We start from the raw sequence: 24,900 nt of genomic DNA, 5'->3' as shown, positions 1-24,900 counted from the left end.
AATTAAACGTTGTTTGCGTGGTTTTTTTTTTTTGGCTGTGGGGGGGGGGGGGGTGGTCCCTAGTATAATGCATGTTATTATGTTTTCCATATTTTCAAACATCGAGTTTTTGCCTCGTGAGATCAAAACTAATTGCTTCACTCATTTCTGTATAAAAAAAACTAACGAATTAAAACGATTCGTTATGGTTGGATGAAAGTAAAATGTTTCCCCTCCAAATTTACCTCCCACTCAGCAAAACCCTAACCAGACACAGAAATACATAACACCAGACAAAGGTGATCCATGTGTTTACACAGATTTTCTTTAATCCCAAATACAATATTATAGCCTTGTCTAAGGCTCTTTATGCAAGCACAGGCCCGCTCTGAATTCACGAACTGCGTAGAATAATAAACTGCACGGTACATAACAGTACTTGACCGTGGAGTCGAACGAAGCATGGTTTTTCGGGGTTTCAACCTCGTACGAGGTTCAAACACCTCGAAAAGCCATGCTTCGACCCCACGGTATAAAGTACTGTTATGTACCGTGCGGTACATTATTCTATGCAGTTCGTGAATTCAGAGCGGGCCGGTGCTTGCGTAAGTACAATATTATTGTTTACGAGTGGTACATTAGTACACTGTTCATTTATGGATGAGCATTATTGCACATTTATATGAACTTCAATTAAAGACAAAACCAGGCATAACACTTCGCAGGGGCAACGAAGGCGATTGCCTCCATGCTCCCTGGTCAATGCCTTTGTTCCCTTGAAATGCTACAGCAGAAATTTACAATTTGCTCATAGGGGTGCCCTTTTCCAAGGAGCAAAATGCCTTGGTGCCCTTGCCCTTTCAAAAATGATGCATACAGGCCTGGAAAGTACAAATTTTTGGCCTTTGGAATCGTTCAATTGTTTTAATCCTATATAAAGACAAAACAAAAAACTACTAAACTGCGGGGGGAAAAAAAAACACATTTCAAGAGGTGGTATAGCTTTTTTGAAATATTGCCGAAAGCTTGAGAGGTTCTAACCATTGCCCAAGCAGTAAAAAGAACAATACCTAATTGGAATAAACAATCTGAGAAATGTTTTACGTAGAAATGTTTCTCAGATTGAAATTCTGTTTTGGAATCCCTTCTTCAAACCCCACTCATTAGAAGAGACTCGTTTCTCAAAATGTTATACATTATCAACAGCTTCTGAACCAGGTTTTAACAGTCATTATCTGATCTTTATATATATAGTGGTAAGACATATCCTCTAGAATGGAAAAAGTTGAGGGTTCGAATCCCACCCGAGTGTTTTGTTGTTTTGTTTTTACAGGACTTGGGGAAAGTACTGAGTTTACAGTACTAAATAGCACACATCCGAATAGGGTGAAACACAGTTATTCTTCATCCAGCAGCCATTTCCAAGAAAATGTTTGCAACTGGGTAAGTCCACTTGCGCAACATTTATGGCGTAAAAAACTATGCCATAATTGTTGCGCAAGTGGACTTCAGCAGTTGCATAAAGTTTCGTGAAATCGGCTGCAATTGATGCAAGTTTCACATCAATTAAAAATAAATATGTATGTAACCTTAAATTGTGTAACCCTTTCTTCTCTTCGTCACACTTAATGTTTTGACAGAATAATTACTCAACACGATTTCACAACTAAACAATATCTACTATTTTTACAGTAACTTACACTTTGGTGTTTATCTACATATAAATAAATTACATACAGTTGTCACTTGACGCATGTGTCCTTAAAGGAACACGTTGCATTGGATCGGTCGAGTTGGTCTTTGAATGGCATTTTAAACAGTTTGTTATTTAAAGAATGCATATATGGTTAGAAAGATGTTTTAAAAAAGTAGAATGCAATGATCCACACAAACATGCCTCGAAATTGCACGGTTTTCCTTTTGCGTTGCGAACAAACACGGTCAGCCATTTTGTGGAGTCAAAATTCCATAAAATGGCCGACCGTGAAAGGAACACCGTGCAATTTCGAGGCATGTTTGTGTGGATCATTATATTCTTCTTTTAAATTATCTATCTAACCATACGCATTTCATAACAAACGCCATTCAAAGACCAACTCGCCCGATCCAAGGCAACGTGTCCTTTTAAGCAAGACACTTAACGTGAAGTCGCCATTTCGGACACGGATCTAAATGTTGACGTCCCCGTCTTCACCATAGCGGATGTCTCTTAAACATTCCTTTCCACTTAAGACTCTCTGCTTCTTGCATCCGCTTATTCAAGAACCTCATCTTCTCATTCAGATAATCCATTTCCTTAGAGGGGGAAAAACACACATACACAAGAAGTTAACCCTCCTAATCTTGATCACTTTTTTCTGTAAGATGAATGTGGTTTTGAATGATAGATGAACTATGTGGGTGCGAAGTATGATATGCTTGGTTGGTTCATCTACAACAGTAAACAGTCAACCCTCTCACTGTTTGACCATTAAATATTGACACTGTGGTTTTGGTATTTAGTACATGAACTATTGCAGCCTGTAATATGACATCATGTGGTGAATGCATCTACAACAGTAAACGATCAACCCTCCTACTGTCTGACCATTAAATATTGACATTGTGGTTTTGAATGGTAGATGAAATATGCCGGTGTGAATTATGACATCATGTGGTGAATGCATCTACAACTGTAAATAGTCAACCCTCCTACTGTCTGACCATTAAATGTTTACACTGTGGTTTTGAATGGTAGATGAAATATGCCGGTGTGAATTATGATATCATGTGGTGAATGCATCTACAACTGTAAACAGTCAACCCTCTTACTGTCTGACCATTAAATATTGACACTGTGGTTTTGAATGGTAGATGAAATATGCCGGTGTGCATATGATATCATGTGGTGCATGCATCTACAACTGTAAAGCCCGGTTCATACTTCCTGCGAATGCGAATGCGATACGAACGTTGACGTCACAAATTCGCAACGAATATTTCGCAGCAGTTCAACTCTGCTCAACTCACTTGCGAATATCGGTGCGAAAGGAGGGTTGTGGCGTCAAATTCACGTCAAATTCGCTTCGCATTCGCATTCGCAGGGAGTATGAACCAGGCTTAAAGGCAGTGGACACTATTGGTAATTACTCAAAAAAATTATTGGCATAAAACCTTTCTAGATGACCAGTAATGGGGAGTGTTTGATGGTATAAAACATTGTGAGAAACGGCTCCCTCTTAAGTGCTATAGTTTTTGAGAAAAACATAATTTTCCACGAATTTGATTTTGAGACCTCAGATTTAGAACTTGAGGTCTTGAAATCAACCATGTAAACGCACACAACTTCGTGTGACAAGGGTGTTTTTTCTTTCATTATTATCTCGCAAGTTCGATGACCGATTGAGCTCAAATTTTCACATGTTTGTTATTTTATGCATAGGTTGAGATACACCAACTGTGAAGGCTAGTCTTTGACAATTACCAATAGTGTGCACTGCCTTTAAGTCAACCCTCTTTGTAAATGTACCTTCGTAATTTTGTCCTCTCTGCGATTCCTCAACTCAGGAACATTTTCCTCTAATTGCTCAATCTGTGACAAGAGAAACAGGAAAAATAAATTAAAGTTTGTTCCTGGTGGTTTGAAAAACCATCATTGCAATGTGGTATGGTCATCATTGTGATGTTAAAGATCAACTGAAACTGCGGCCAAACACAAGATTGGACTAGTTTATAAACAGGGGCGGGGGAAATTGTTGAGAAAATTATCTGAGAGAGAGAGAGTTTGGTACAGGTATGTTGAAAAGATGTCTTTTTCTTCTCTTTGTAGTCCCAAAAGATATAGATTTCAAAGAGCTTTTGGGAACAGTATTCTCAGTACTAGAGAAGTAGATCAAAGAGTAAGGTGTATTAAAGAGACACGTTGCCTTGGATCCGGCGAGTTGGTTTTTGAAAAGCGTTTTAAACCGTTTGTTATAAAATCGATATGGTTATATAGATAATTTAAAAGTAGAATGTAATAATCCACACAAACATGCCTCGAAATTGCACGGTTTTCCTTTTACGTCACAAACTAACATGGTCAGCAATTTTGTTGAGTCAAAATTTTTTCTCCTTAAATTTCGAGGCATGTTTTTATGGATCATTATATTCTACTTTTAAATTATCTATCTAACTATATGCATTCCATATCAAACGGCTTCAAAGGCTTTACAGCTCAACAGATATTTCTTTTTTGGAAAGTCTATTTCTTTTTCTCTAGTATACAATAATAAGAATATTTAGTACTATAAAACCTCCGAGTTTTAAATAGTTTGAACGCAGTAAGAAGTATGCAACACTTAATACAGTCCCTCTACTGAAAACAAGAAATAACCGAACAATTTCAAGACCATGCCAAATGAAAATGTCAGGAATAAAAGCAAATAACCTTTTGTTACGAAGACGATGACAACTGAAAATGTCAAGAATAAAAACAACTAGCATTAATTCGACGAACATGAGAACTGAAAATGTCAAAAACAAAAACAAATAACATAATACCGAAGACCGTGACAACTAGGAAAGTCTTGGAGTAAAAATAAATAACTACTGGAGATGTCATGAATGAAACAAATAACATTTTCACAAAGACCGTGACAACTGAAAATGTCAGGAAAATAAAGCAAATAAAATTTGTTTACCAGGACTCCGAAATGTAAATGTAGACTCTAGGGACGATTGCTCACAAGCTCTGCTTCTAAAATGTTTCCCTCTGCGCCGCAGATTTTCTGCGGTATCATTTGTTTTCATCTAGTTCTTGAAATCGTTTCTGTAAAGTTATAACCTTTGTATTGATCTCTTTTGAGTAATAATGTAATATTTTGTTCTGATACTTACTCTTTTGATAATCTTTTGTAGTCTTACTCTAGTCACGTCACTGAAGCCGTTTAATTTCACTGAGCGTGGCATGGGTTTCACTGTGTACAAAAATATATATATGTTATAACGGATTTTCTTTTCCATTTTCCGTATAAGTAGTGGTCGGCCACTTTTAAAGTTATTTTTTAAAGGCAGTGGACACTATTGGTAATTGTCAAAGACTAGCCTTCACAGTTGGTGTATCTCAACATATGCATAAAATAACAAACCTGTGAAAATTTGAGCTCAATCGGTCATCGAACTTGCGAGATAAAAATGTTTTTCTGTGTAAATTTGTAACATTTTTATCTTAAGTTCACTTCTGTAGTTTGTTATTAGCTGGGATCCATGGGAGATCAGTGAGTTTTTCTTACTGAATGGATTTCCCAGGATAAACAAGAAATAAATAAATAAATAAATAAAGAAAAAATACCCTTGTCTAATCTTGAGGTCTCGAAATCAAATTCGTGGAAAATTGCTTCTTTCTCATAAACTATGGCACTTCAGAGGGAGCCATTTCTTACAATGTTTTATACCATCAACCTCTCCCCATTACTTGTGATCAAGAAAGGTTTTACGCTAATAATTATTTTGAGTAATTACCAATAGTGTCCACTGCCTTTAACACCAGTTTTTTCCTGTGTTTTTTAGTTTGTTTCTAATTGTTTGAGTGTACCACCCCCACTGGAGGTTGTTCCTACATGTATCTGCCCCCCCAGCCAGGTTCCTCAGCACTTTGCCAAATCATTTAACATTTTTCGCATTCTTTATTTAATTTTTTTAATGTTAGTTCTTGTAGATCCTTTGATAGTGCAATTTTTCTATTGTTTGCTTGCAAATAAAATTGAACAAAATGAAATAAAATGAGGAAAACTGTCCAACACTACCAACAACACCAATCTTTTTAAAATATCTCCATTCTATTTGTGAGGGTGGAGCTGTTTGAGTCGATGATATGAAGTTCATCTCAAACCAAGTGAACAAGTCTAACGATGTAAATTTTTGAAAACTCTAAGTGAACTTTTAGACTGAAAAGGGTTCATATTTCTCCCCACACCCTAAGAAAGGTAGATTTGTCGACTAGTCGTTAATGGTCTGTCACAGTGAAGTCGAGCCGTGGTGATGGCGCAAAGATGTAGGTGTCTGCGATTGAAAACTGATCTCGTGAGATCACTGCTCTCGCACGAAGCTGCTGGCTGCCTTCTACTTCCCGTTAACTGAGACCACATTTGTGAGAGCAGTAGTCGCATGGCGGGCCAGCAGTTTCGCGAGAGAGAGTAGAAACGCTATCACCGCGACAGACATTTAACGACTTGTCCACAAGTCTATAAGAAAGGTTGCTGGGTAACTCACCATGCTGATATCTCTGCACAACTTCAAGTGTATATGGCCTGGAAAATGTGAATATCAACCAAGAATATGGGATGAGCAAGAAGAAATGGTTTAGACGTGGGAGAAAAACCCCAAAAGGGGAAACCCACACAATCAGGTACGGACCGAAAGACCTAATCCACATGCAAGGCTCTCGTCTGAGGTGGGATTCGAACCTTTAATAATACTAATAATAGACCTTTTGTATATAGCGCTTTTCACGCCAGAGGGGTGTCTCAAAGCGCTTCTGACAATATTTCCCCTGGTCACTGGGCCTTAAATCATTCCTTAAACCATCTCAGCTCCCTGGGAAGTATACAGCCTGTGTGCAATATATGCGCTACTCGGCTTTGACTGCAGAGGTGAAAGTCAGGGGAAAAAAAACACCAAGGCAAACCTGATGCTTAATTTGACAAACAAGTACATGTACAGTCAGGATTCTCGACAGGTTTTTTTCTTTCTTCAAAACTAGGGGCATTCTGGACCCAAATTTTAGAAGTTTGGCCCAAAGGATGCTGAATTGAAATGTGGTCCTCAGAATGGGATTCCCTTTCTGTTTTCTGTGCGAACGAAAAACCACAGTGAAAGAAAGCAAGATAAATTCATAATTTGTTTTGTATCAGCCTTGCATTTAAGCCTTGCATCTTAGTTATAGTGGATTAAGCACTTTAATTGTCTTTATTCTGGACGTCATACTACTATCAATTTTTCAATCGTGTTAGTTCAATTTTTTTTTAGTTCCTCTATCAACTGATGAGTGATACCAGCTTTCTCTGCGAAACTACTGAACACTTTGAAATTACTACTTACATAAATTTTGAGTTCGGAACGATATGACTGTTGACTGGAATAAGTGAACCGCGACTGTTCCTCAACTGAAATTGGAAATCGAACATTCATTTATTAAAAAAAAAAAGCATTTGTGGTTAATCTTATTGTTGTCACTTTTGTTTGCTTGCCAATGTCAGAAAGATTAACAAATAAACAAAGAAAAATAATAAAAGATCATCTTTCAATTCAGAAAGTCTCAACGGGAACTTTGAACCTGCCCTTCCCCACTTCTCCCAATAATACTTTGAAATGAACATGATAGGCAATCAGCCATTTTGAGAATGGTGAACCCAATTTTACATGACACTTGCTAGGTTTGGATAAACTTCTGTATACAACCAAACCACATCCAAATGTGACCTGTGACATCACATGTTTACATAAGAGCCACAGAGCCCGGACTTCCTGCAGCCAAGATTTTTACACAGCCTAATGGAAGAAAACATAAAATGTTATATTTTATGGAGATTGCACTGTCTAATTCTTATCACCTTTTGATATGATGAAAGGGGGCACATCTCAAAACTTGTCCAGCTTTTACTTTTATAACTCTTGGTTTTATATGGAAATTATGTCACAAAATGTCAACTTTCCCATAGGACCAGTGCAGTATCTTGCCTGCCAGAATACCCAAAGAATGTACAGGGTCACCCTTATTGTAAACAAAGTTCACATGGTCTAAAGTATCACCCATATCTAAAAACGGCCAACACTGGGGCATGCCTTAAACTTTGCCCTTGACGGGGCACATTAGTTTTCTTCCTGGCTTGGGGGACTTCTGAGGAAATCGTAAATTTATATTGGATCTTTGCAAAGGGCACAACATCAAAAGCACAGCGGCACCACTGGCTGTGAGTAGTGTGAGTTAAGCAAACATTTCTACATTTCCATGCTAAGCAGGATACCAATCAGACACTGTGCATTTATCACCCTCCTCGTATCACCCTCTGTTCCTTTTTCCTGTATTATTTATTGTGATATTTAGAAATAAAACAAACAAACAAACAAACAAACATGGTATTTTGGCTGGTAATCTTATTCTTGTCAGCTTAACTCTGTATTGTGCTTAGTTATTTTTTTTTTGGTGCTTTAATTAAGCAGAATTTGGCTCCGATTGAATAAGGCTTAAAGGAACACGATGCCTTGGATCGGTCAAGTTGGTCTTTGAAAAGCGTTTGTAACCGTTTTTTATAAAATGCATATGGGTAGAAAGACGTTGTAAAAGTAGAATACAATGATCCACACAAGCATGCCTCGAAATTGCACGGTTTTCCTTTTACCCCGTCGACTAACACGGTCGGCCATTTTAGGGAGTAAAATTTTTGACTCCCATAAATGGCCGACTGTGTTAGTTCGCACAGTAAAAGGAAAACCACGCAATTTCGAGGCAAACTTGTGTGGATCATTGTATTCTACTTTTAAAACATCTTTCCAACCATATGCATTTTATAAAAAAACGTTTACAAACGCTTTATATAGACCAACTCGTCCAAGCCAAGGCAACGTGTTCCTTTAATAATACAAACCTTGAGTACAAGGTTTTCACCCTGTAGTTCTAAAGCTTTCCGGACTGCGTGTTGGACTTCACCAGAGCTAGCATTCTGAGTTAGCTGTATGGAACTGGCAGCCTGGCGCTCAAAGGAAGGAGTACCTTCAAAGAAAGTAAATATTAAATCACATAATCCATTAGAAATAGAGTACATTGTAAAAAATAATTATATAAAGTTATTGAAGGGTGAATTAGCAGAGGACACCATTTATTAAGTCTAGTCATTCATCCAGTAACCAGCTAGCTGTGTCTTATCCTGTGTAGTACTACAATGTATAAAGTGTAGTTCCAGGCCGACCACATTCCACAAGGAGGGGGTGATCTGTCTGACAACTGTTTGGAAACTTTGTGTTACTGAACCGAGTAAAGTTAATGTTCTTGTTTAACACATTAAACTTTGACTTGTCTCCATTACTTAATATTACTGTATTAGGCATTATTAGTTTTTAATTAATAAGTCAATAATAATATTAATAATATTTTTGTCATTATTTTGTATATCACTAAAAAAAACAGTTTGTCTTCGGATATGAGAAAGCGGCCGTACACACAGTGTACACTCCCTAGCCTACCGAACGAACGGCAGTCATTTGTTATCCCACCATGGAGCTATAATAACTGACAACTGATTTGACACAGTGTCCCAAAGGCACAGTGGCCCCCCGCCCCCCCCCCCCCTTTTCATAATGTAGGTCACTACATCTGTAGGTCACAATCACAAAACATACACATGCATACACAAACCAGAAAGTCACCGTCGACCGGTCATGATGACTCGAGATCCGAGGGTTTTGGCTCACACGACATTACACCAAACACACTAGTTTAATTCTAGACACAATAATCTTTCAAATGCCATATTACAATGGCAAATAACTGGTCGATCTTACCACCCAAATCAATCCGATTCACGACAACCCAAATCTTAGCTCCTTGATCGCCGGCCATTTTGTTGTTATGCACGCAATCGGCTGTTGAATTTCCGGCGCCTAAAAATATAAATAACTAAGCATTGAATTACCAGAGGGGACTCGGAGACAAGCATCATTTCAGCGCGTACGATTTAGTCAAAAACATTCCGTCCAATTTGTGTTTACTGTTGTTGAGAAGTTTCTTGGTGAAATAATTGCGGGTAATTTGTTTCTTTTAAATGAAGAACATTGTTTAATGATGGTGGATGCTTTTGGTGCAGTTACGTGGTGGGGTTTTAGCCCTGCACTTGACCTTCAAGATAAGGGTGAGTTGTTTTTAACTTGAGTTTCGTCTCTAGTGTTGCGGCATTTTGGATTTTACTACATGTAGCACATGTCATTGGTTGTTGCATGATGATGTTGCGCTGCCCTGCACCTGTACTATGTGGTAGGCTGGTGTTGTAAAACAATGTATAGTATCGCTGCAACAGTGCAAGGATGTTGAAATATTTCTACCTCCATGAACAGTGCAACCATGGAGGAAGAACTGAGGCTAAGCTTAAGAATCTTAAGATAATTTTGTGAAACATTTCCTAACTACTAAAAGGCTAATCCTGCCACCACTTTTCACTAATTTTTCACTAAATAAACTAAAGTAAAGGAATATCTCTTTTTATATATTTTAAATAGTCTTACTCTTACTAATTATTGTATTTATAAATTAGATACTATTTTTCCATAAAAAAGAAAAGAATGAAAAGGTGGTGGCCATGCCCATGGTGACTTAAAGCCATTGGACACTTTTGGTAAACAGTATTGTCCAAGGCCCACACTTCGTGTATCACAACTTCTGTATCAAGTAACAAACCTGTGAAAATTTGGGCTCAATTGGTCATCGGAGTCAGGAGAAAATAAGGGAAAACCCATCCGTGTATCCGCGCATTTCGCCGTGTCATGACATGTGTTTAAAATAAATCCGTAATTCTCGTTAACGAGAATGGATATTGTTTTACTGTTTTCTCAAAAAGTAAAGCATTTCATGGAATAATATTTCAAGGGAAGTCTTTCACCACTACCTTCTGTAAACCCTGTAAGTTATTTGCAAATCTGTAAACTTTCGGTTTTTTTTCTGTTACGAAAGGGTCCAATGGCTATAAAGGCAGTGGACACTACATGTATTTATTGGTAATTACTCAAAACAATTATCAGCATAAAACCTCACTTGGTAACAAGTAATAGGGAGAGATTGATAAAAATGATAGTATATAAAACATTGTGAGAAACAGCCGGCCCCCTCTGAAGTGACGTAGTTTTTGAGAAAGAAATAATTTTCCACGCCCAAGTTTAGAATTTGAGGTCTCGAAATCAAGCATCTGAAAGCATGACACACTTTTGGTGACAAGGGTGTTCTTTTCTTTCATAGTTATCTCACAACCTCGACGATCAATCAAGCTCAAATTTTCACAGGTTTGTTATTTTATGCATAAATTATGTTGAGATACACCAAGTGAGAAGACTGGTCTTTGACAATTACCAATAGTGTCCAGTGTCTTTAAACTACAAATACATGAACAAGTTATATTGGCCTACCATGCTCAAATAAACCCTAAATCTGGAGAAAAGAGAAAAGAAAAAAAATGTACTGTTTGTGGTTCAAATTTACTAGTTTAGTCTGATTTACTTTTGTTGGTGCAAGACAAATGAGCAGGATGAACAAATCAGGATTGTCCTCGTTTTTTTTATATTCAAAACTAGGGCATTCTGCCGGGCTCCCATTTTGGTAGTTCAAGCTCAATTCATTCGTGCTCCATTGTAATGTAACTAGCCTACCTGGCCTTTATTTTTAGAATTAGGCTGAATAAAAAAAGAAACATGTTTAGCATCCGGGTTTCTTAAAAAGGAAGTAGGAGGGGCTTTTTATTTTTAATTTTAAAAATGTCAAATATCCAATGTTTTTTCTACTGCTCAAATACACAATACATAAATGAAACATTTTGGACAAGACATTCAGACAAGACATTCAGATTGTTATAGCTGAGATCGTTTAAAATAACCCTTTTTTCATATAAAAAAAATCATTAAACATATTTTTTGTTAAAAATGTGCCCATAAAAAAAAAAGGAGGCGGCCTCTAAAAAGGAAGCGGGCGAGGACGCTAAACAAGTTTATTTTTTTACTCGGCCTTAGTACAGAGTGTTATTTCAAAGGGAGACTGGTGCTAAATTTTAAATCAATAACTCAAACTACATGTAGGCTAATTAAGCTTTTTCCCTTTCTTGACTACAGTCCTAGACAATGACCGATCCTCCGATCTGAATGTTCTGATTATTGGTGCTGGAGACTGCAGGCACATGTTGAAGACCATTGCTTTATCTCATCGACATACAAAGAGAACAATTAATGTAAGTACATAATAAAACTAACGATACATCCACGTATCTGTTACATCTGTATTATATTAGTTTTGGGTTCGCTAGAGTGGGACTTGAAACTACAGTATAAGGCCAAGTAAAAAAAGAAACATGTTTAGCGTCCCCGCCCGCTTCCTTTTTTATTTTTTTTTATTTTTTATTTTATTTTATTTTTTATTTTATTTTATTTTTTATTTTATTTTTTATTTTATTTTATTTTATTTTTTATTTTATTTTATTTTTTATTTTATTTTATTTTTGTATGCCCGCCATTTGTGATGAAACGCACACATGTGCGTGAAGAGCTGTCAATCAATGACTGAGAGTCATGCACGTTTCCAATTTTCCAATGCAAAGGGTTTATAGACCTTATGCATTGACGTCATCCAGCCACCATCTTAGAGGAAAAACGGTGACGAAACAATCGAAACGCACAGATTTGTACGTGCGCCGCACAGGATTGGCCAATGAACAACCTCCTTTTGACCTTTAGATGAGGGCGCCCCACTGAAATAACGTCATGTTCATAAGGTCTATTGTAATAAATGATGTCAGAATAATGTCAGGTGACTTTGGATCAATACCGCTGTACTTTTTTGAATAATTTCTCTCAAGTTCTACATCGTAGAGAGCAATCTTGAGCTTCTTGGTCGCCACTTGCTGCTTCTTAACCTCGCCTTGGAGTCTCCCAAGATGATGGGTCTACAAGAGAAGACCGAACTACTCCTTGAGATATTGGGCAACACCTTAATCAGGCAACAAACCAGGGACTACATTGTCAACAAAGCAAATGACTATATCAGGTTGGTACAACTGGCGTGTTTATGTTTTGAAGTAGGATTTGAAACTTGTCATGGTGGGAGTACATTATATGTAGCTGCAATTTATGGTGACGATAGTACCATGTGTAAATGTCTGAGTGGTGTTGGTTCTGAAAAGAACCGGTGGTTGACGACTTAACGTTTCGACTACTGTGCTCTGATCGTCTTTAGTAGAACGATCACAAACGATCAGAGGATACTGATTCAAGAAGTGTATCATATGTTTTGGGTTCATTCGATTGAGACTCAAAGGAAAGAGGCAATGACTCCTTGACTTGTTTTGGTCAGAACTCTCTGGGTCATATTCGGTTGAAGTAATGCTTTAGTTCATGAGTTGCATTATACATTATACAATTGTTGCACGCTGTGACGGGGTCCATGGCGTTTTGTACATCCGAGGGGGAAAATGGCACCCGAGGCGAAGAACCAGGCCTCGTTGGGATTAAACCACTAGTTGAAAACCTCTTCACCACACATTGATTCCCTTATTCAAAACACATTTGTCTTCTATCCGCAAGCGCATAGGGAAATCTTAGTGGATGCGTTCGTTTAGCTTCCCTGGGTCTACCCCGCGCTGCTCGCTCGGGTGAGCCCCTGACAAGAGCTAAACGAACGACCACTCACCGCTCTCGTAGTGACGTCATGCACCTGGGGCCAGCCCCCAAGTGACCCACTTCACAAGCAGGGCACTTGGGGCTGACGCGGGTGAGCCCCTGGAATGACGTCAAAGCTATTCGAACGCACCGGGGTCAGTCCAGGGTCGGCCCAGGGAAGCTAAACGAACGCACCCAGTGTTATGCACTATGGAAGAACTGTTCTATTTCTGAATTGTTCTTTCTCCTGTAGGATGGTGACAGACTTTGACTACTTATCTCAGAGATTACCGATGTTTGATCTCTCAGCTTTGAAGTTCAAGGAGCGAGATCAGCTGGAGGCAATCTTCAAGTTCTGGAGGAGTAGCGATGATAGAGCGTTTGACATCTCAAAATTATGGTAAGTGGACGCATTTTTTCTGTAACATCCTCTGCGTCTTATTTGCTCTGACCTGTTAATTTTCCCAGTAAATTTAGAAGGTGGATATGTATTGAATTGCTCAAAAAATGTGTCTGTTTCTCTGATTTAGGCACATGGAAGCTTAATTTGGCAACCCCTAAAAACGCTTAAGGGTGTTCTTTCTTTCATTATTATCTCAAAACTTCGACGACCAATTGAGTTGAAATTTTCACAGGTTTGTTATTTTGTGCATATGTTGAGATACACCAAGTGAGAAGACTGGTCTTTGACAATTACCCAAGGTGTCCAGTGTCTTAAGGTCTCTTGCATTTTCAATCTCCTCAGGGATACCAGATTAAGACAGTACTTGAAGGACCGATATGACTCAAGAACAGGTGCCTACGACTGGGACTATAACATGAAGATGATTGAACGAGGCGCTGGTATCATCCATAAGAAGGAGTACAACTACTGGCGTGAGACGGGATCGGCGTTTAGCGTCAGGGAAGGAACGTATAACGTTCCCAATAAGACGCTGGCTTCAGGACTGGTCATCAAAACAGTGAGCTCTTTTTCCCCCCTTGTATGAGGGTTGCCTACTTCTAGAAATTTTATAAAATTGTCTACTCAATTGAGTATTGAGTTGAAAATTTCATTTTTTGAAAATGTTTTTGCATATAAATAACTGCCTCAAGATGTGTGTAATATTTCTAATGTACACAAATTCAAGAAAATTTCTTTGTTTTTATAGTTTTCCAGTTCTTTCCATTATAAATTGTTGTGTGTTTTCCCTAATGGTTATTTTGCTTTTTTTCACTGGATGCATTATGTACATAATTGTTTTGTTTGAATTGTCTATGCTTCTCTGCGACTTGAACATCTCTTATGTATGTGGCGCATTACAAATGCCTATTATTATTGTTATTACAGAGCCAACAACTCCTGATATGAAGAAAGGGAGCACATCTTAATTTTGCTAAACTGTTATTTTATACAAAGCTTCATTTGTTGTGATAATTATGAGACAAAAATGTGACGTTTCTCATAATCGATGTTTTATCTTGCCTGCCAGGAAAAGCTCTGGAATGTACATGTAAAATATCTTCTTGTTTTTTTGTTAACAGGGTGACGTGTCTTCTACACTTTCAAGTTCATGAAATTTCTATCTGAAAATGAATATCCACTTTTGATGCGAATAAATTTTTTCACAGGTGGTATCCTGACAGTTTGAACAACAACTGATGACAAGACGCCATCTTGAATTTCACTGCATCTAGTGTGTGCTTTTATTTTGTGTAACATTTTCCTACGGTTGCTTTTCCTTCCCTTTTTAGTGTTTTTGGTGGAGTTCAGAAGGTGAATGGATGTATAGCTTGTTTTCTATTTGCCTATGTATTGTCCTGTGATTATTTCCAGGACCAGTGTTGTAGCCGCAGTCGGCGGTGCTGGGCGGCCTTGCCCAGGATTAATTTTTGTTGCTCAATACTCTGAGCAAAATACATTGTGCGCCATAATATTTTTGTGTGTACTAATTTTCCTATGGTGGCTTTTGCCGCCCCTTTTAAGTGAAGGCCAAAATGTGACATGTTTCTGATTGTAGTCCGTTCATTTTCATAATGTGTCTATTACAGTGTATGTATCCTGTATTTATTGGCAGGACCATAAATCTTTCTGTTTTGTGTTATATTTTTTTCACTATAGTGGCACTGCCAAGCCTTTTCAGTGCAGTTCAAAAGGTTACTTTTGTTATGAGTGTAGCTTTTTTATAATGTGTTTAATATCCTGTAACTATATTGCCCTGTTGTTATTGACAGGACCATAAACTTTTTGCTCTGTGTAATGTTTTTCACTATAGTGGCACTGCCATCCCTTTTCAGTGCAGTTCAAAAGGTTACTTTTTTGTGATTGTACAATGTTGTAGCCTTTATACAATGTATCTTTTGTCCTGTACTTACATGATTTCTATTGTCCTGTAACTATTGGCAGGACAATAACCTTGCTTTAATTGTTGTTGTTATTGATATGTTCTGACTATTGTAGTGTATTTATTGATGTTTTTATATTGTGTTAACTTACTGGCCATGAGCATGATGAGTGTTTTATTATTAATCAAATTATCAAATATGACCAGTGTGGTAGCCACGGTGGTGCTGGCCAGGCCTGCAAAGGGCCCAATTTCATGGCCCTGCCTACTCTAAGCAAAGAATCGGCGCTTACGTCAAGCGTATTTCACGGGTTTGCAGAGAATTTTGGCTTGTGCACGTGTGACTCCACGTTACTAGAACACATTCTACGCTTACACGGCTAGCGCAGAAATTGGGCGCTTGCACGTAAGCGGAGAATGAAGATCATAAGTGCTGAATTCGGCGGTAAGCAGAGCCATGAAATTGGGCCCAGGTTTCACAATGCTTGCCCAGCACCCTGAGCAGAATACATTGTGCCCAAGTGTGCCTCCCAGCACAGATTGTCCACTGTGCATTGATCTGAGACACGGATTAATATAAGGAGTATCAAATGTTACAGAGAAAGAACACACGGTCAAAAGGCCATTCAACTTGAAAATTTGTTGATTTGTTGCCCACCAGTAAAATTGGAATTTCCCATGCAGGGACAATAAAGGTTTATTGTGTTGTATTGTGTTGTATATGTTCTATTATACTTAACAGACCAAAGGGAACCTACTACAGCGTGGCTACTGGGGTGACATCATCAGTAGTCCATACCTTGCCTTTGGTATAGAGACTGAGGAGGCTAGTCTAATGAAGAAAGCCAACGATGTCTACACCAAGGTGGGTAGCCTGTTCTAGGAGAAACTTTTATTTTAAGTTTCCTGTTTTTAAAATTTAAAAATTTTTGTTTTGATATGTTTATAGAAGTTGCCAGACACACAAGGTCTGAAGGCCACTTCAAGGTTTGGGCTACAGTCATCTATTTTTTCCAGGGGCCGTTGCCACCTACTCCTGTGGCTGAAACAGGGTTTACCCCCTTTACAGTCCATACAGATGTAGGCTTGGGTATCATCAATCAGAAGCCTGGCTGGTAGAGCAGAAAGCACTTCCTCCCCAACTCTACGAAGCAATCATGGTTTTAAGTGTCTTGCTGGCACTCTAACCCTCATAGTCTGCCCCTATCTGTCGTGTGAGTTGTACCTAACCCCTTCATCTTCATTTTTTTGTTAACAATTATTCCAGTCATCCCAAGACATATCCGAGTACAACGTCTTGGCCATGCTCCATGAATTAACAACGGGGGAGCGGTATGTCCTCCCAAAGCCAAGCGAAGACCCCAAGAAGACACCCCAAGCAGGAGGAGCGACTTTGGAGGAGGTTATTGAAGAGGAGGAGGATGTGGCGGAGACAGAGGAGAAGGATGGAGCGGAAGAGGAGAGGAAAGATGAGGAGGAACATGGTGAGATAGGTTTAGGGTTGAGTTTATGTCAAATCCGGGGAGGCTTTGGGTTAAATATTTCCAAAACGATCAGTGAACTGTGACAACCATTAAAATAATGATATTAAGGTGTGAATTTTCCACAAATGTTTCATTTTTCTTTGCCCTTTTTTCTTCTGTTTTACAGAATTGATTCAGCTGAACAATGTGAAGATATATTTCCTTGGTCTTGGATCTGCCAAGGAGATGCATAAGAAGAGTAAATACAAGGAGTTATTCGACATCGTGTACTTCTCAAACAGGTCAGACAGGATTTTGCTTTGGGTACAGAGGTGTTTTCTCCTGGGTTAAAACAGCATCTCTATGGAGAGATAGTACATTTTTGTTGGAATATTTCAAGTGAAACCAAGGCAGTGACCAGGGCCAAATTTCATAGAGCTGCTTAAGCACAAAATTTTGCTTAAGCAGAAAAATCCTTGCTTAGTAAAATCAGATTACCAAGACTCCACTCAATTGTTATGCTAAGTAAACAACAGCTAAATACCAGTCACAAGCAATGTATCTGACATGAACGTTTTGCCGGTAACATGTGAAAAATAAGCAAGCTATTTTCTTGCTTAAGCAAATGTTTTGCTTAAGCAGCTCTATGAAATTGGCCCCAGGGGCAATGGAAATTACCTCCAAGAAGTTTCAGGCATGCATTTCGCAACAACAGTATTATACTATAAAGCTGCAAGTCAACTTTGCACGCTTGCCCTTGAAATTTAGAAAAATTGTGCGTGTCTCGTGTGTCCCATATCCGACGAGTGACTATAGGATGCTTGATAGCACGTTACTATAGTATTCAGTTCTTACACAAACTACTAGAAGATTACTGGAAACTATAGTGCTTCTGCATCCCATAAGAGCTTGAAGGTCATGTTTTATGTGGGATGCTGACGCGCTTTGTTTTTTATTATCCCTTGAGCGTTTTTTTTTTCTTCTTGCATTTACATGTATACCATAGGTCCTTTCGGTTGGTAATCCGTTTGAAAAAGCTGATTTTATTTTCACAATTAATTTACGTGTGCTTTTGTGTTGGATTGACAGCATGGTACATCACTTGACGGCCGACCTGCGTACAGTGTTTGCTGACCAGTCCACCGTCATCGCTGAGACGGCTCGCTTCATGTTGGAGCTAAGGAAAGAGCAGTGTCAGGATTACATCACCAAAGTCACTGGAATGGCAACAGCTTTGGGCTGTCAGGTATGTACTTAGATACAGGTACGAAGTCAGTCAGACCTTGGATTTGAGTGTTTTTTTTTGAAGACCCCTTGCACAATAGACCTTATGCATTGACGTCATCCAGCCGCCATCTAAGAGGATAAACGGTGATGAAACAATTGAAAAATGCACAGATTTGTACGCAGGGCACACAGTATTGGCCAATGAACAACCTCCTTTTGTCGTCTAGGTGAGGGCACCCTACTGAAATGACGTCATGTGCATAAGGTCTATAAGCCTTTTCGAGACAGATTGGACATATTCATATGACACTATTTGGGTTTGGGTAAATTTGTCTGTATACACCCAAACCAAACAGCGCACTCCTATAGTGTCCAACCTTAGAAAGGCTAATGCGCAGGGAACTCACATGCGCCTATCTTGTCCGCCATTTTGGGAGGCAAAACCGTGCACAAACATGCACAAAAGATTTGACTGCCAAAATGATTGAAATTGTAGACGCGCATTGTTCCGAGGTGGGTTATGCATTTTGTGTATAAGGGGTCTGTAGAAAACCACCTATGCACATTTGTTGCTCACAAAAAAACAGCTAACGTCCAATGATCTGCCTCTTTTTGGCCTCTAGAATTGGGGCTTTTGAGTGTTTGATGTTATATAAAATGCAAAGGGTTTATATACATGTATATATATCCTTTTTTTTTTGCTTGAATGGACGTCTCTTTTACTCATTCATGTGTGTATATTTTAAAAGGATTTGGGCTTTTGAGTGTTTGATGTTCTATGAAATGCAAAGGGGTATATATATAACCCTTTTTTTTGCTTGAATGGACTTCTCTTTTACTCATTCATGTGTGTATATATTATTGTATATTCCTTCTCGAAAACCTTGTAAGAATTTGTGATATTTTATGTCATTGAATTGTACTGCTGTGCTTATTTTATATGATTGTAATATGTCTCACTTTTTTCCATATTGTATTTTGTGCAGAGTAAACGTCAAAGAGTGTTTTTAAATGTGATTAATAACGCTGTGATTTTGTTTCGCATTGTTTGACTTTGATTGTGTATATTTATGAACTGAAACTTTGCTCTCTTGGTGCTTAATTATGTTACTTTTTTTATTGAATCTTTTATTTTGTTTTGCATAATATGTTGTGTTATACCCTTTTTGAGGTACTGATCTTGTTCACTAGAGGTCAGTGTCACAATAATGTTGGTCGCTTTATTTTGGGAGTCATTGTCCGTTTGTGGTAGGCCTATTCAGTGTAGTTTAAGCGATTCAGTGTTTACGTATTGTCATAATGTTTAATGCTATTTGACTCCCAAAATGGCGTTCATTTATATATACATATATATCACAATCATCTTGGTAGTTTCATTTTGGGAGTGAATGTCCACTCTCAGTGTTATATTAGTGTAGTGTGCATTGTAGGCGACTCAGTGGTTGCAGGCTTATCATAGTTAAGAAGTCTCATGATGTCACACTGGTACAAGAGTTCAATCTGACCTAAGTATTAAAGGAACACGTTGCCTTGGATCGGACGAGTTGGTCAAAACAAAAGCGTTTGTAACCGTTTTTTTATAAAACGCATATGGTTGGAAAGATGTTTTAAAAGTAGAATACAATGATCCACACAAGTTTGCCTCGAAATTGCGTGGTTTTCCTTCTACTGTGCGAACTAACAAGGTCGGCCATTTATGGGAGTCAAAAACTTGACTCCCATAAATGGCCGACGTGTTAGTCGACAAGGTAAAAGGAAAACCACGCAATTTCGAGGTATGTTTGTGTGGATCATTGTATTCTACTTTTACAACATCTTTCTACCCATATGCATTTTATAAAAAACGGTTACAAACGCTTTTCAAAGACCAACTCGACCGATCCAAGGCAACGTGTTCCTTTAAGCTGTTAGATTAGATCACTAGCTTTAAGTACATAAAACTGATAGATTCTTTGGCTAAGATTCTTTTTTTAAATTCTGTGTAAATTGTTAGTGTTACTACTACTCTAGTTCACCATTATATCTTTTTATCATTAATGTTCACTTAAGCAATGTAGTACTACACATGCAGGCCCAAATCTCTGTTCTTGAAGGGGCACAGCAGTTTTCCTTTCATAAAGAGAGCTTCAATGAATGTTTTAAACATATATATTGGAACTTTGCAAAGACCACAGCAAAAGCACAGGGCACCACATTAACTGTTGTGGGTGCTGTAGTTTCTAGGCCTAGACATGTACTTAATCATGGAAACTTTGAGACAAATGTATCATCTATCTGCATGTAGGCCTACACGTATTTAGTTGTAAAACCATCCACACATGTTATTGTTGCTTCTTACTATTTTTGTAGCTACTGTATCTTCTTATTCACTGGGTTTTGTTACTGTCTGTCAACAGATCACTGCAAATACCGACGCTTGGAAAGACTCTTTTCTGCGCTTCAAGTTTGTGAGGAAAACATGACGGGACATCAAAAATCATGAGGCACAATACACGGACTGTAAGGGGACAACCAGATTGAGCTGGTGAAACTTCACCTGCTGTGGACCCAGGGGCCAATTTCATAGAGCAAAAATGTTACTGGCCAAATGTCATGCCATATATATTGCTTGTGACTGGTATTTATCTGTTGTTTACTTAGCATAACAATTGAGTTGAGTCTTGGCCGGTACTCTGATTTTACTAAGCAAGGATGTTTCTGCTTAAGCAAATTTTTTTGGCTTAAGCAGCTCTATGAAATTGGGCGCTGGTCCACATCCACAAAAGGTTTGCCAACAGTATCCAGGCTGCAGGGGAATTAGTCTGGTACCTGCTTTCAGGAAGTAAGATTAAGACCTGTCATATCAAAGTGTGTTATACAGGGAATTTTTCTAAGAGTGCTTTGCTGGGATGAGTGTTTTTGTCTCCAGGTAAACTAGGTCCTGCTCTTTGATCTACTTCTCTAGTGTTGAGGATACTGTTCAGAAAAGCTTCTTGAAATCTATAACTACATTGGTCAAAAGGTGGACATGCCATCATTTCAATGTACTGTACCTCCTACGATCTGGAACCCACACTTCTAGTTCCCTTTTTTCAGCAGCTACTCGCACTCCTAGCCTTGAGTTTTGAATTGGTTGGTCTGATCTTTTATGTCAATATATATTGGGAACTTCTTTTTAGCCGTTTCAAAACTGCTTACCAACCCAAAGGATGGTAATTAATGCAACAAATAGTTAATGTTCTGACGTTTCGACCCCAGCAGAGTCTTTCTCAAGGGCTTTAAAAATATATTTTATACAGAGTAAGACAATACTGTAACACTCAACATGAAACAAAACAAAAACAAATACAACATTCTTCAACATTTTTATAAACTTTATTTGCACTTGAGATTTGCTCAGTCTTCATCTTGTCCAATCCCGACCATGGAATCTAACATTCCATCTGATTCCATCTGAAGTCTAAAAATGAATATGCATTTTTTTTAAATATTTATAAATTAAGATAAAAAGCAAATAAGAAAATTACTTTTACACTTACAATGAATGTACATACTTATAAATATTATTCTGCATTTCGTCCAGTACAATTTTCTTTTTGTACAAAATGTCTGTACATACTGTTTTTGTTACATTTATAAATAAAGAGAGTGGTTGTTCTTTTATTATAAAATATAGATTGAAATATCAGTACTGTTTTGTTTGCGTTTTGTTCTTTATCAGAGTTTGCATGCGAATATTTTGCCGCCAGGAAAGCTGCTGACTTTTTGTATGTTACAGTTTGGCACTTGTTAAAATGTACATAATAATGTTGAGTACAAACAATTGCAGAATACACACATACACGTAGCGTTACATTGCTAGATATGGGTAGTGGGGCGAGCCTGTGTCATACACATTCGGGTTTGGATGGGTTTCACATGACGTCATTGGCCGCCATCTTTGATGACAGGCAGTAAACAAGTGCACGTGTTTGTCTCATTACTGTGAGCAGCGTGCCGTATCATTGTTTTGTAAACAAATCTTACCCTTTTATTCGCTAATGGTTTTGTGTGATGACAAATAGCGATCGCATGGAATGTAGTAGTAATCTTTAATAAACCACACATTACGCAGGAGTTGCGCAGTTATTAGTCCTTACAAAATGTGAAGGGGGTAACCCTGTTCCAGCCCCAGGAGTATAGGTGGCAACATGCCTTTGGTGTCGGTTGAATTGGGCCTTCGATAACCAAAATCAGTAAAGTGCGGCTCTCACCTTGATGTGACCATGTGATATAAGCGATATCTTAAAAAGTTATTGTTTTGTTAAATCATACTTAGCTGGCAGCAGTTGAGTGATCATGATCAATTCACTAGGAAAGTGCTGAAAGCCTTGTAAGTTGTCACAAATATACCGTGCGAAGATTATTTGGCGTTGGCCTATTTATTTCAAATAGGATTAGGCCTATATTCAAATGTTACATGTTGGTCATTTTGTTCCTAATTACTAAAAAACACAACACACACAAGTACATGTATATCATTACAACAAATATATAACAAAGAATTACATTTGGTCATCCGATTGTGTACATAAAGACGTGTTTGGGGAATAAATGATTATAATAAAAAACATTATAGAAGAAGTTTGAAGCAAAAAGTTATTGGACAATAATCTATAAAGAGACTTTAAACATGCTCATTCCTGGAAATACTTCTGGTGAGCAGCAGAAACATTGTATACTTTTTTTTCAAAATCAAAATTGAGTTTGTGTACCACACTACAAAAACAGTTAGTGTCTATAAACAAAGATTGAAATTCTTACAGTGTGCAAAATATAAACAAATTGCAGTTTTGTTTTTTGCACAAATGATTGCACGTGATGAAAATAATAGTATTGATAAATAAATTAAAATTAAAACATGGTGAAAGTAAACTTGGAAAACGTGTTATTATAAATACATGTAATTAGTCATTCGTAATCCGCGTTGTACACTATTTACAAAACTGTTTTTATTTGTTTGCATAATTAATTATCAAAACAAGTGAAATGATATTTATAACTCATTTTTGTATGAGCATTTACAAACATTCATGCATAATATCGTGACAACAGTAAAAAACTGCCAAATAAACTGTGATAGTCTTAACTGGCATACATACAAAACTAACAGAGTATACTTCAATTTTGATTGAGAACTAAATAATGACAACTTCGTCAAACGATGATAACAATAAGTTCTGACAACAACTACGATTTAAAAAACTTGTGAACGTTGATAAAGATCAAAATGTAAGTAAAAAGGCTAATTTTATTCATTAGTTTTTCGATCTTTTTCATGCACTTATCAAACAAGCCCAGTACTATACCTAGAAACTTTAGGGATTGCGTACGTTATGGGAAACGTTGGTACGTTATAGCCGCAAAATCCATAGACAAATTTAAAAAACTTCTGAAAAACACATATTTTCCCTGTTTAAGCTTTTCTCATTTTCTCATGCTTTTCAAATATTGTGTAGATGTAGCTTTTCCGATAAGATTTTGCTGTTAATTGTGCAATTTTAGTTTTTGTGATATAGTTTTTCTATGGGGAGCGTTTCTAAAAACCTGTTGTTATTATTATTATGGGATCCTACTGTTTGTGTCAATTCTACATAGCTGTAAATGTATACCGTCAAACAAATTTCAAAATGTGGTAGCATTTTTGTGATGTTGCCGAAAAATCATTCGCACACTGGAATACACAATCGGTGAAACATTAGTCACGCTTGATTACACAAATTCGGAGTACAAAAATTAAAACATGTATTTTTTTCTGGTCCATAATCGCATACTTTGACGTGAAAGTTTTCTCAACATGCATTTATACTAGCCAAAGTTGTTGTGAATTTTGTATAAAGTATTCATTTTCAGAGTCATTGCCGAACCTGTGACATCATTGATTGCGAAAAAAATATTTTCTCTGTCTTGGGGAAGCATTACGACCTAAGATCGTATAGCGCCGACGGCGCTCTGTGATCTTTGATTACGACCAATTGTTATTTGTTTGTTTGTGTTGGGTTTTTTTCCTCTTGCAAAATATGAAAGTTGTCTTTTCTATTCCTCACCCAGCACCAGATCTTTACATCTCAAGTGTGTATAAAGATATCCCAACATGATTGGTAATCATCTTCTATTATAATTCGCAGGGATGAGATTGTTCAGACTTTTGGCTGAATTCTTTCTATGTCGGCCTGGTGAATAAAATCAGATAATATATTTTTTTTCCACAAATAAAGAAATCCTGCTCATTGGTCAACTTCTCTAGTGCTTTGGATACTGTTTCCAAAAGCTCCTTGGAATCTATAACCCTAGGGGTTACCAAACGGTACAAATTGCATCATTTCAACATACCTTTGAATTTGTATCCAAGTTTCAGACTTTTTCGTTAGCAATGACTCTCACCCCTGAAGTCGGTCTCTATTTATAATTGTCGATACAATGATTGCACCCACTTAGTTTTTTACTGGTGTCTTTAGTTCAGCGCCCTAGAGCATGTCAACATAAGTTTTGTATTTATATATTATCGTTGGAACTGAATGGAA

The 24,900-nt window shown here is 37.7% G+C and overlaps 2 protein-coding genes across 2 annotated transcripts; one reads left to right on the top strand and one right to left on the bottom strand.

Moving 5' to 3' along the window:
- Positions 1 to 282: 282 nt before the first annotated feature.
- LOC139947523 (uncharacterized) lies at positions 283 to 9,562 on the bottom strand. Its single transcript, XM_071945457.1, has 7 exons — positions 9,499 to 9,562; positions 8,586 to 8,710; positions 7,039 to 7,103; positions 6,211 to 6,248; positions 4,837 to 4,916; positions 3,488 to 3,550; positions 283 to 2,274 (listed from the first exon to the last, which is right to left on the bottom strand). The coding sequence occupies exons 1-7, from the start codon at positions 9,554 to 9,556 to the stop codon at positions 2,170 to 2,172; spliced, it is 534 nt and encodes a 177-aa protein (XP_071801558.1). The 5' UTR covers positions 9,557 to 9,562; the 3' UTR covers positions 283 to 2,169.
- A 113-nt stretch (positions 9,563 to 9,675) lies between these two features.
- On the top strand, positions 9,676 to 24,481 carry LOC139947350 (dynein axonemal assembly factor 3-like). Its single transcript, XM_071945247.1, has 10 exons — positions 9,676 to 9,845; positions 11,806 to 11,921; positions 12,546 to 12,733; positions 13,598 to 13,744; positions 14,090 to 14,306; positions 16,411 to 16,533; positions 16,936 to 17,152; positions 17,319 to 17,433; positions 18,221 to 18,377; positions 20,755 to 24,481. Exons 1-10 carry the CDS (start codon positions 9,776 to 9,778, stop codon positions 20,818 to 20,820), a joined length of 1,416 nt encoding a protein of 471 aa, XP_071801348.1. The 5' UTR covers positions 9,676 to 9,775; the 3' UTR covers positions 20,821 to 24,481.
- Positions 24,482 to 24,900: the final 419 nt, after the last annotated feature.

This window comes from Asterias amurensis, chromosome 14, assembly GCF_032118995.1.
Source record: "Asterias amurensis chromosome 14, ASM3211899v1".
Lineage (NCBI taxonomy): Eukaryota > Metazoa > Echinodermata > Asteroidea > Forcipulatida > Asteriidae > Asterias > Asterias amurensis.
This window is presented reverse-complemented; position numbering and strand designations above follow the sequence as displayed.

What these genes read in the sequence shown, in the direction of transcription:
- LOC139947523 (XM_071945457.1), bottom strand. Translation starts at nt 9,556, where the DNA reads ATGGCCGGCGATCAAGGAGCTAAGATTTGGGTTGTCGTGAATCGGATT. An exon ending in GAATCGGATTGATTTGGGTG is followed by an intron (nt 8,711 to 9,498) that starts GTAAGATCGACC and finishes CTTTCTTTGAAG; the next exon opens with GTACTCCTTCCTTTGAGCGC. An exon ending in GTGAAAACCTTGTACTCAAG is followed by an intron (nt 7,104 to 8,585) that starts GTTTGTATTATT and finishes TTCCAATTTCAG; the next exon opens with TTGAGGAACAGTCGCGGTTC.
- LOC139947350 (XM_071945247.1), top strand. Translation starts at nt 9,776, where the DNA reads ATGATGGTGGATGCTTTTGGTGCAGTTACGTGGTGGGGTTTTAGCCCT. An exon ending in AAAGCAAATGACTATATCAG is followed by an intron (nt 12,734 to 13,597) that starts GTTGGTACAACT and finishes TTTCTCCTGTAG; the next exon opens with GATGGTGACAGACTTTGACT. An exon ending in CCAACGATGTCTACACCAAG is followed by an intron (nt 16,534 to 16,935) that starts GTGGGTAGCCTG and finishes CAATTATTCCAG; the next exon opens with TCATCCCAAGACATATCCGA.